At 35.8% G+C, this 12,463-nt stretch overlaps 1 protein-coding gene across 1 annotated transcript in view; it reads left to right on the top strand.

Annotated features, from left to right (window-relative positions):
• Positions 1–11,986, top strand: part of fmn2b (formin 2b) — a 98,680-nt gene extending 86,694 nt beyond the window's left edge. Inside the window, 2 exon segments of the mRNA XM_041251868.1 lie at positions 9,313–9,394; positions 9,577–11,986. Coding sequence (XP_041107802.1) covers positions 9,313–9,394; positions 9,577–9,603 — 109 coding nt within the window. The 3' untranslated portion in view covers positions 9,604–11,986.
• Positions 11,987–12,463: the final 477 nt, after the last annotated feature.

Raw genomic sequence — 12,463 nt, 5'->3', positions numbered from 1 at the left:
ACTTTGACCACAAGCTATGAACCTCACACTTTCTTTTCAAATGTCTTCAAAACAATGGAGCTTGCTTTTTTGAAAACCATTCTCTGCTTGTTTTCATTAAGCTCAGCATCCATGAGCTGTGTTGGCAAAAGCCAGTGGGGGTTTTAATGTTGCATTGCCACAAATACCTGCAGGTGTGTGTTTCTTGTGTTATCCAACATTTGTTTGACTAGTTTGCTTTACTACTACATTCAACCCTCTTTATACTGCCTGTTAAGAGCCATGGGCAAAAACAGACAATAAGTGAGGGTGGCCTTATAGTGAGGGTCCAAAAAATAAATAAACATGCACACAGCCTTCTGTGTTTGCAATAAATTCAAACTTTATTTTTTTTAGCTACAATTACAGTATCTTCAGGCCATTTTAATAAAACATTTAATCTTTTTTTTTAAACTACAGTAATAGTTCTTAACACAACAGTAGGTCTACTAGTGACTTAAAAAAAAAAAATTGCATGTAAACAAACACCTCTTAGTGTACCTTTTTTTGTTTGTTTTACTGTGGTTTATAACTCACTTGTTAGACTGCGTCAAGCCTTTTTCATGTTATACAAATGGACCCGTTCCATCAAGGTAAGCCATTTGTTTTTATCCATTACAATGTCTCCAGGTGTCCTTTGATTAACAGTATATGCTCACTTAGGCGAGAAAACATTTGCCATGTCTTGCTTTCTTATTTTCAGACGCATACATGCAGATTTTTTTTATTTATTTTTTTGCTTTGATGTTAAATGTAGGGTCGTCTTGCCATTTTGTATTTTCTTTTTTGCTTCGGGAGAGTTGATGACATTGTATGAACATTCACTTAACAACAAATTAGGAAGGCAAGTCAAAGGGTAACTGCATAACTTTGGTGTTTTAATTGGCCATGATTATTTAGCTGGCACTACAGTGAGGGGAAACTACAATGCTTATATTTACAATTGCTTGGCATGGGAAGATGGCGGTATGCGAGGGGGATGGTATAACGTGGGACAACTGTACTGTTTTCCTTATTGGTAATGACAGAAATCATCCTATCCTTAACCCTTTTATACTCTCTGAGAATGTTCATGTACAATCCAGCATTTTCTAGGCCTTTCTGGAATTAGGCTCTGATTTATCATATTGAAATTTCTAGCATCTTATAGGCAATACTATCATAGCATCAAATGATATGATTACTTTTGAATTTGAATTTTTGGAGTTTTGCCAAAAAAAAAAAGTTTCTTTTTTAACAATTTTTTTTTCCTCATCCACAAAAGCAAAACTTTTGCTACAAAAGTTTTTTCCTAAATTATTTGTTTTCAAGAAGAATTCTAGAAATTGTAAATTTCCATTGGGGTATGTAAACTTTTGACTACAACGGTATATACTTATACCCATCTCCTTAATATATGCCCTTAGCCTGGAGCATGCAGACCTAGTGAGGGACAATAAGTAGCTTTATACTGTACAATTCTAACATGCAATAGTTATATTTTTAATTCAGCCTATGATGGTAGAAGACACAATATGTGATGCTTACCGTGAGTTTGTTCTTTTGAACTTGAATTTCCCATAACTCTTGCCATATGGTTAGTATTAGATTAAATCGATTGCATTAAAATTCATTAAGAAGTGGAAAGCTGGTCAAATGAACCAAATCTCTTTTTTGACCTGAGGAATAAAAAGAAAACTAAAAGAAAATTGTTGCCATTTAGTATGATGGCTGCATTGATAAGCTGTAAAGTAAAACAGTTAAACATTTAAAGTAAACAAAACAAATGCAAATTGGATGCATAATTGATGCCTGTGGGTAGGAATAGTATATGTTGAATTCTGAATTTTAATAGTAGGTTTTAAATTATAGAAACAATCTGACGTTCCCTAAAAGGAAAATGTTTGTTTAATTCCTACATACCAGCAATCATACATTTGCAAGAATATGAAGAGGTGGTTCTTATAGAATGTTGAATGTTTGACTGAAATATTATAAGTTGAAAAAAATAATCATGTTCAATAGTATCAGAGGGTTATTAGTTATGCAGATCTCAAAGGTATATATCAATGCATAGATCATTTTTACCTTCAGTATACCAGTTATTTATGGTTTGAACTTGTTTTTTTGCCTCTGAAATTGTTATAAAATACAGTAGTCAATTCCGATCTTTGATCAACCAAACATACCTGTAATCATGTGATGAATTACGTGTGGTGCATTACGCACGCAGCTTCTGCTGCTGAAACGGCTAGGAGATTTAGCTGCCAAAAAAAATGACCAGCAGGCTGAGGCAAATGAAAGTTACAGAATTATTCAGACCACCAAAACCTTAAATGAAGCATTGTGTGCTTTTATTTCTTGCAGTTAAGCAACTTAAAACAGTCACCTCGTTCTTGATTTTTCTTCTGTTTTGATCAGTAAGGACTGGAGATCCTATCCATTATTGAGCAGCTAAGAACTTGTATTCATTTCAATTGCACATTATTACAATGCCTTAACAGCAAGTATCAAAATATAAAAACATTTTATTAAATTTAAGTTTTTTGATTCCTAAAGTTCTCTAATGTGTCAAATTGTATTCTTTGATGATTTTTCAAAGTTTTGGTATATGGTATGTCTAATTACAGTACCTTAACTGTCTGTTTTACTGAATTGCATGAATTTAATGATTTGAAAAGCGTTGTAATTTTGTATGCTTAATGTGAAAGAATATGTTACTAGCTGCATATCGTCAGCAGGTACTTGTATGCAGAGTACTTGTGTGTTAACTGTATTCTATACATTATTAAAGGTACAGTAAATGGTTATTAACACCTGTTCTATTATCCATACAAATAGATTATGCAAACTATTGTCATCCCAATTAGTTAGGATAACACTGTGTAACAATTTTTTTTTTTTTTGTTTGTTCCTGGGTAGTAAGTGTTATTTCCTAATTGCTTATGCCTCAAAAGTATAGAAAACGGCTATTATTCCCCACAAACTTTGCTTTTGTGACCAGGACAGTGATATTTCAAAATATCACTATTTCCAATGGGAAAATGGGCAAATGTGTGTCTTTTCGTTCACATAAAGTCAGAAAAAAACAACATATGAATCCAAATTAACATGTATTTATACTAAAGTAATACAAAGATGACTACAAAAGATTTAGAAGTGAGTAGTTTTTCGAGATTTACGATTAATGTTTTTCTGTACTTTTGAGGCATAAGCAATTAGGAAATAACTTACTACCCAGGAACAAAAATTGTTACATAGTGTAATTGACTCTACTGTATATGGGGGGGGGTAAATATATTATTAACCCTTTAGGCTCCTGCGTACTAGATGGTCATCTTTTTTTACATTTTATTTTGGTATGCACTAAAACAAATTGTATATATATATATATATATATATATATGTGTGTGTGTGTGTGTGTGTGTGCAATGCAGTGGCGGGTGCTACGTTCTGCTGATGATGGTTTGCGTTGTGAAATTGAGGACTAGCTGGTATGAGGAGGCTATTTTTTGTTTTGTTTTCCCGTGGACCACAGGTTAAGAACCACTGATGTTTATCAAAAAAAAAAGACAAAGCCCTGATATTAATGTACTTAATCTGTTTATGTAGAACCTGTTTAGAGTGAATTACTCTCTCAGCATAGTAAGTGTAGTTGCTGCTGACAGGTTCTTTATATCTTGTCATGCTAAAAGCTTTCCCCAGCACGTATGAGATGGGGGCAACACCACCCTGTGGAGCTTGGAAGGTATCCATTGGTGGTGATGGAAATTCTTAAACTGTATGAGTTTGTGACACCTCTCTCTTGGGGTAGTATGAGAATGAAGTATGAAGATACAGGAAGTAATTACAGTTCGGAGCAGTGTACCAAGGTGTGGAGCAGTTCAATGCAAGTACTGGTACAATTGGTTGCCATATAGTCCAATATGGCATTTCTGTCAGTCTGTTCTCCCATACTGGCCTAGACATACTGTAGCATTCTTCTTTTATTTGCCTGCAGGTATTTGTTAGACTAGGAATGGCATAACTTATCAAGATAGGTCCCTGAAAGTTGTTAATGTCTATTAAAAGAAAAGTGGTGCAACGGGAATGTCTAAGTGAGAAATTGAAAGCAGGAAAAATTCAGCATCATGTTAATTGCTTTTGCCTTTTTACACTACAAAAAAGGGCATTAACAGTTTCTGCTGGTGATGATTTACTGTGTAAAGGAAGTGTCCAAGGTTTTGGAAGCCATGAAGTGAAATAAAATAGCCCTTTTAAAAAGTGAAATCTGTGGTTTTAAGCCTTCAACAGTGGCAGCTGTACTTTAATCATCGTTCTAAAACCCTTACATAGAGCAAATAAAATAAAAGAACCAGTACAATATATGTTCTTTGCACAATGTGTGTGTGTGTGTGAGCTTGTGCAGTAGACATGGCAAAGAATTCTTAGGATTTATAATAAACAATTTTTTATCAGTAAAATTCTATCACTGGTGCTATCCAGTGAGGGTTTTTTTTTTTTTTTTTCACGCGGTTACGATGAGGCAAACATTCCGGCTTGTGCCTTCGATGTACTAATTAGGAATTACTACATGACCTTCCAAAAATTACATTAAAAGACTGCATGGGCAAGGACCAAGGCACTGCCCATGTCCTCTGTTACTTGACTCTTCAAGATCACACAAAAGTACCAATTGGATTTGAACTATACTGAAATGAGATTTGCATTGCTTGTCGTCCTGAGTTCTCTTATCCAAGTGTTGCAGTGATTCTTTTATATTTCCTTTTATGACGGATGTTTGCCTTTTCCAATTATGACATTTCATCCTGTTCGAAGTCTACAGTTCAGAGTAAAAAGCAATGTTGAACGAACTCCACAGCGCAGATCTTTTTATCCATATGAGCTCATTCTTCTGTATCAGAGCAGCTGTTTCACTTTGATATTTTAGCCTGGAATAAGCTTTCCAGAGGATACCTTGTGAGGCCAGGGTTTGACAGCTGTATGCCCTACTGATACTCCAGTGATTTTTCACCAAATGTCTTAGAACAACATGGCATTAGAAGCATTTGTGTCACTGTCAGACATAAGGGTGTTGTGTTTCAGCTAATACTTTGTTAGCCTTTAATCAGGATGTCTGCGCCTAGCTGCATGTGTTTGGGTTTGCAGTTACGACTGCCAGTATCTTAACCCTTAAAGAATCCCAGCCTGCTGTCGGTATGTTTTCATTTGTCAGTACAAGTAGGCATTCGATTAAAGTGTAAAGGCATCTCGTTTTGAGTCCAGTCAGAGCCACACTGAAATGAATCTGTCTGCCACTGGTACTGATTTGGCCAAAATGATTACTGTTTAGTGGCAGGCAAGTGGTTATCTTCTCAGTGGGCTGAAAGATGGGAGGAGAGCTTTCCCAGCATTGATAGTGCACACTGCAAGGCATCCCCATCAAGCTGGACGTTGAATACAAATGATTAGGACAGCAGAGATGTCTGGTTTATTTTTGCTGTGTTTCTGCCAGGTCATATCTTGATGATTCATGTTGGACTTTAGGCTTGTTTTTTTGTGTTCATAAAGCAGTAGGACTCGCAGTGGTCTCCATAGGCTGCAGTAATGTCAGAAAAACTGATGGCTCTACTTGCTTTATTTCAACAGGAATGGCTGGCGGAAATGTTTATTTTCTATAGTTAATATGTGTGTGTTAGACTCTATGCGTTTCTTCATTTTGGTATTGCATTTAGCTTTCTTGCTTTATAATAGAGGAAAGCAACCTTCAGAGTCAAGCATGACCTCCTTAAATAACTACCCATGTCGGGTTCTGCAGTTCAGAGCTGCAAATGCTATATCGGAATAGGAGCCCATGGCCTAATTCCAAGGTAACATGATGGCATATCGTTTAAGTGCTGAAGTGGGGAAAAAAATATGTGGGTTACCTAATAAAGCAGTTATTTTATAACTTAAAATGTGTTCTGTTTAACCAGCTACTGATGGTCTGGCTCTTGCAACTGGAACAGAGCCTTCTGACTAGTCTACATTTCATAGCTAGACCATAACTCTCACAAGTGTAAACATTTAAGTGTTTTGCATGGTCTGGAGACCATGCAAAACACTTATGTTCAGCAGATCAGCAGAAAGTTATCTGTTTAACAAAGGTCTTTCAGCCTGTTAAGTTATTAATCCTGTTTTGCCAGGGAAAATAATCTAATCCAATGTTCTTTATACTTTACTTTATACTTTATCCCCCCCCCCCCCCCCCAATCATCCAATGTCGTCGTCCCCCCAATCATCCAATGATCAGTGCTGTCCAGCTATTGCATTGCAACATGCACACTTTGCATTTCTACAAGAAATACCATACATTATTCATTTTGGAGCATATTGAATAACAAATAATGATATTGAAATGTACCTTATGTCCAAGATAGCAATGGTAGGTATAAGCTAAGCTTCAAGCGTCACCTGATTTAGTTTATTTCAATAAGTTGAACCATGTATGGTCACGCCTACAAACACCACAAACCAACAGAAGTGGTTAAATACTTGACACTTTTTTCAATGGATGTTTTTTTATTTCTTTTTTTTATTTCTATATAAATTCTCCAGCTCTGTGGAGAAAGGGGACATACTGACTACACCCAGTTCTTATCATCAGTCAGCTACAGTTGGCAGCAAATTACTGCATTAATAGCAACACATACACTGCGTTACTGTAAATGTGTTTCATTGTGTGTTGGCCTCACCGCCTCTCTAACCAACGTGCGATCTCTAACTGGCAGTACTGGGAATCAAGCCTGTATCCTTCAGAGCGTAAGAATCTGACCCTCTAACTTTTATTTGTCAGATTCTGAAATTTGTTTTATTTCAAGTTATGGTTTGAAAACATCCTTAAATCTCTAGAATAAGGAATTTAAATTAAATGTGCTTCACTTTTTGTTTCAGTAGAGGAAAGCAAGGATTGAGTAAACAGAATAAATATATTGGACATCTGCTTGCCAAACAAAGCATAGAGGTTTTGAAAGTGCTAAGCTCCATCAGAAAGGAACCAGCTAGGTTAATAACTTCCGATTTACAGAGATTAGCCAACCTTGGTGTATGGAGTCCTGTCGGATAATGTTAGTGTGTGAGTGAACGAAATAACTTCTGCTCATCACTCTCAGGAAGGAATCGAGTGTTAAAGGGGATCATTGGAAATGGTTGTTAATAAAGACAGGAGGGAGTATGATGAACAAATGTCCACGGCCTGTTTAAAAATGTGTCTACTGCCAGAACCTTGCATTCTAGTCCTATTTCGTTTTATTTATAACAGGAAGTTTGTGTGCCTCCTCCTTTCTTTTTTTTTTTGGGGGGGGGGGGGGGGGGGGGGGGGGGGGGGGGGGGGGGGAGAGTGCACTTTTAAATGAATGTTCAGTCACAGCCAGTGGTTCATTCATCACAGGCATTTAAATGAAAGCAAACGATTACTACCAACACAATGTTCCGTGTTTGTCACTACTGCTGTCCTATTACTGTATATGGCGACATAAATATTGCATACCATTTGTTAAACTTAATTTAGATTTGTTGGCCTCCCCACACAGCACGGACACTGTGGACGTGTGAGCATCCGCCGATCTCACAAGCCTAAAACCAGAATCTCTTTTACGCCGAGTAATCCAGAGCCTAGATGGGTGGGCTACCAATCAGCCCTGCCTCTTATTCACACTGAATGTGCTCGGTGGCTGGCCAGTAGGGGTTTGCTGCCTAAGCGATGTGGAAAAGCAATCCCTGCTGGTTTCCCACCCTCGACCCTGGGAGCATCCTGTGCTCCCAGCACCAGTGCTTTAACTGGATGAGCCACTCGGGGACTCTACTATTATGTGTTCTTTTAAGACTGGTTTAAACTGTGATTTTAGTTTTTTAGTCAATAAAACAATAGTAGGTTTAATTACCCTATGATCTGAGCTGATTTGATTTGGCTGTGGGAACAGGTTATTGCTAAGAACTATTTTCTCTGTATTGTAAGCCAAAAGGCCTGAAAGGGGAAAAATGCTTGGGAGATTAGAATATTTTTTTGAAAGCAGATTGACCCTTTTGGCAGCTAAAACATACCATGGAGCAATGTAGTACCTGGTTGGCAATCGTGTTGTTTTTTCTATTTGATTTGTGTATTACAATATTTTTTGTATTTATTTAGAATTTCTAACTGGTTGAAACCGAAATACTTCTTGCCAAGGGGTCATACACCATGCAGCAATTAATGTTGCTCTGTTTCTATTGTACAGTGTACATATCTATGACCCCCCCACCCCCCCCCTTGTGTACTTCTAAATTGCATCATTTTATAGTTTTGCTTTTATTTTATTTACCTTTTTTGATGTCAGTGTTGCTCATTTTGTTACCTGGTCTTGAAATCATGTGTTTTGGTGACCTTTTTGACTGCAACTGCCCCTATACTAAATCTGTAATCATAAACTAAGTAGAACTGATATTAATGGACAACAAATGCCATACCCAAGGCACCACAAATCCAATAACTTTTTTTATTCATTCTTTTTCTTCTCATTTCCATACAAGGTTACAAGCCACGTGTTACCCTTTTTCGACTGTACTTTTGATCAATTGTGAAAAAAGGAGAAATGTAAAAAAAAAAAGCAGTCCATATCACAGCTGATTACACTATGTAACACAATTTTTGTTTCTGGGTAGTAAGTGTTATTTCCTAATTGCTTATGCCTCAAAAGTATAGAAAATGGCTATTATTCCCCACAAACTTTGCTTTTGTGACCAGGACAGTGATATTTCAAAATATCACTATTCCCAATGGGAAAACGGGCAAATTGTGTGTTTTCGTTCACGTAGTCAGAAAAAAACAACATATGAATCCAAGTTAACATGTATTTATACTAAAGTAATACAACAATGACTACAAAAGATTTAGAAGTGAGTAGTTTTTCGAGATTTACGATTATACTGTATTTACTGTATAATCGTAAATCTCAAAAAACTACTCACTTCTAAATCTTTTGTAGTCATTTCTGTATTACTTTAGTATAAATATATGTTAATTTGGATTCATATGTTGTTTTCTGACTTTATGTGAACGAAAAGACACACATTTGTCCGTTTTCCCATCGGGAATAGTGATATTTTGAAATATCACTGTCCTGGTCACAAAAGACTACCCAGGAACAAACAAACAAAAAAATTGTTACACGGTGTTATGAAAGCTCACAAAACCAGATGACTTCTCAAAAAATTATAAAATGACAAAACCTCACAGGTTTGTGGTACGTACTTTTCAGTACGCAGTGTCCAGAATAAAAATCTTAAAAAAAGACTAATCATTGCTTTATCTTGTTTTAGGCTGAAGGAAGCAGAGGAGTGCTTCAGGCAGGCAAAAGAAAAAGCTTCCTATAATGTTAGACCGAAGCATGACTCTGGAATAGTAAGTAATAAAAATAAACATGTGTTTGTTAGCACAGCCATATCCATTTTAATTGATGGGATTATATTTATTTAAATGCATAATTGTTGCTCTTTATTGGATACAGTATTGTTTATGTAGATGGATATAGATAATAAGCAGATATAAATTCATGTGTTTTTTTTTTTTTTTTTTATATACAGAAAGCAAAACTGAGCATGAAAATCTGATTTCCTGTCTGCAGAGCATAAGAGAACAAAAGCTTATGACAACCTTCCAGAGGAGCATTTCAACTCATAAACCAACATTGTTTCAGAAACTGTCACTTGGCTTCCTTTTAATTCATCACCATAAGAAGTATTCTCTTACTGTACATTTTCTGGACAAGTTAGCCTTATCACCCAAATCTTTTGTTTCACCAGTCAAAGGCACAGGTACGCGTGTGGTGATTGTAATACTTCTGTTGTGCCCTTGGCATTGGTAAGAAAGAGACGATTTGTGGCCTTAAATCGTAGAAAGAACATAATTTGTACATAAGTGACCAAGGGTTAAATGAGTTCACAATCTGACCTACGAAGCTGTTCGATATAGTTGCCCTCCCGATGCAGTTATTGCCTGCTTTTCTCTTCCAGCATGAATATGTTGAGTGATGTGCTTGGTCTTTAGACCAAGAGGAACTGCTTTCAGCCTTGGAGACACTTGCAGTTTTAAGCAGCATCAGTGGATCTGGTTGTAGCCAGTGTGAAAATCCAAGCCGTATGTTGAGTAATATATCTGTGTAAAACATGTATATAAGTCAGAGCTCATTACATATCACAACACGGAGACCTTGTCTTAATGAAGGATAGTGTTCTGTTTAAAATGTTGATCTTGTTGTAGACTATTGCAGTAACGCTTAGTTATGATTATGATGTCAGTAGAGTGTTTTTTTTTTGCCAGGTGGGCAATTTAATATTTGTATTTTGCTTCTAACAAAATGGGCTTTTCATAATGAAATGTGGTGGGTTTTTTTAAGTTTTAGTGCCAATTCCTAAAGTGTTTCCCAAATTAAATGTATTATGATGAACTGTTGGCCACAGCCTTTTACAGAAAAAGGTATTTGCATTTCCTCTTGCCCAATTAAGCCTAAGCATTACACCTTATGAGGTAGGTACAATCTCAGGACTTTTCCCAGTTTTCAAAAATATACACATTATGTTAACATGAGGTCAAATTTATAAATATATATTTTTTAGCAAAAATATCAATTAAATTGGAATATTTATTTTCATAACTGATTGTGGTAAATGAAGTGGGGGGTCTTAGTTTGAGCTCAGTTCAGTTGCAGTGAAATCCCAAGTAATACTTTGTTTCTTTGCTGAATGACATCCAATCGTTGAAGCTACTGTAACAATGACATTTTATACCACAGTTTTACTGATCAAATTGCATGTTATCACTTCTTTACCTTGTTGTATTATGTAGGTCACAGTTTGATTGTGGGATTAGTTTGCTGGGCGTATCAAAGCACACGAAACAAAGATAAAGAGGTATATTGAATTGAAACAGCGGCCGAAGTAAATACTGTTTAAATAATTAAAAAGGACCCAAGGTTATAAAAAAATCAGTCATCCAAAAGTACGTATTTGATAATTTGTCTAAAAATTGGGAAGGTTTTAAAAAAAATGTCAGTATTTAAATCCAGTACTGTTTGGTTTTATAGAATACACCTCTTGAAGTTATGTACCATTCACATTTCACCAGTCACTACTGCATCTTTATATAACTTGCTGAAATCATGTTTCTTCTAGAGTGGGATATGGGGGGGTTCAATAAGGGTGATCATGGTAAAAAAAAAAAAAAAAGTGTCTTAATGACAACAATTATGTTTTTAAAGTGCTATAAAATATTCCAATGTAAATGACTTGCCATAATGGTTTTTGAGACTATGAATTCCTACGTTAATGCAAATACCCTATTTGTGAGGCTGTCCAAGCCTGATGGCATGTTTTAATAAATAAATAAAAACACAATATATTGATGCCAGTGGTTGCTATAGTATTGGGTTTGGACAATATGAAATATGCTATACATATAAAATAATTATAAATAAGGATTTTCCAACAGTTTGTCCATGATGATCCTCCCATTTATTTTTGATTATTTATTTGTTTATGTATTTCTAACAATAGATTTAATAGGTACCATTAGGCCTGTTTGCCTGTGCTAAATAAACATCTGGAAGAACATATATACAGTAAATTACATTATGGTCTTGTGTTACTTTGGGTTACTAAAACTATATTTTAAATGCTATATATTCTATGATTTTATTGATGTAAAGTAGTATTAATTGTGTTTTTGTTTTTCTTTTAGTATGTATTAAGCATGTGGCTTTGTGTTTCATAGCTCACCTGTGCTGTGTGTGGATCACCCTGATTGCTTGTATATGACTTATCACCATGTGCAATATAATACAATGGGTTTCTATTTGGACTTTTTTTTCAAAACTAAATTGGTTTATATGAAAATAAAACGAGAAAATAAAGCATCAGTGTCTTATTGCAATTTGTTTTATGAAACCTAGTCATTCTTTCCCCCATTTGATGTCTGTAGTGCATCGTTGCTGCACACTTTATTTATTTATTTATTTATTTATTTATTTTATTTTTTTCCCCCAAAACAGAATATTCTGTTTGGGCTTATGCTCACTTCTCAAATCGATACACCAACCTTGGTTCATAGTTTGAAGTCCAAAACACCAATTGGTCCCACAATCAAAATCAGAACAAGATTTACTGTAATCTTTTAAAAAAAAAAAACTGTGTGTTTCGAGACATCAGGTCTTCGTCAGGTTCACAATGTCGAAACGCTATCTCTCTGTCTCTGTTTGTCTCAGTGGAGCACCATCAAAAAGCGCTTTAGAAGATACGAGACTTGAGTGTGTGAACTATGCGTCAGCTGCAGAGTCATTTATAACAACGTCTCACCCAAATGATGGAGCACAAGGAGTTTAAGTGACTTGCTCAGGGTCACGCAGTGAGTCAGTGGCTGAGCTAGGATTTGAACTGGTTACCTCCTGGTTACAATCCCATTATCACGAATCAAGCC

Source organism: Polyodon spathula, chromosome 6, assembly GCF_017654505.1.
Source record: "Polyodon spathula isolate WHYD16114869_AA chromosome 6, ASM1765450v1, whole genome shotgun sequence".
In the NCBI taxonomy this organism is placed as follows: domain Eukaryota; kingdom Metazoa; phylum Chordata; class Actinopteri; order Acipenseriformes; family Polyodontidae; genus Polyodon; species Polyodon spathula.
The sequence above is the reverse complement of the archived record's forward strand: the minus strand, read 5'-3'. Positions and strand labels throughout refer to the sequence as shown.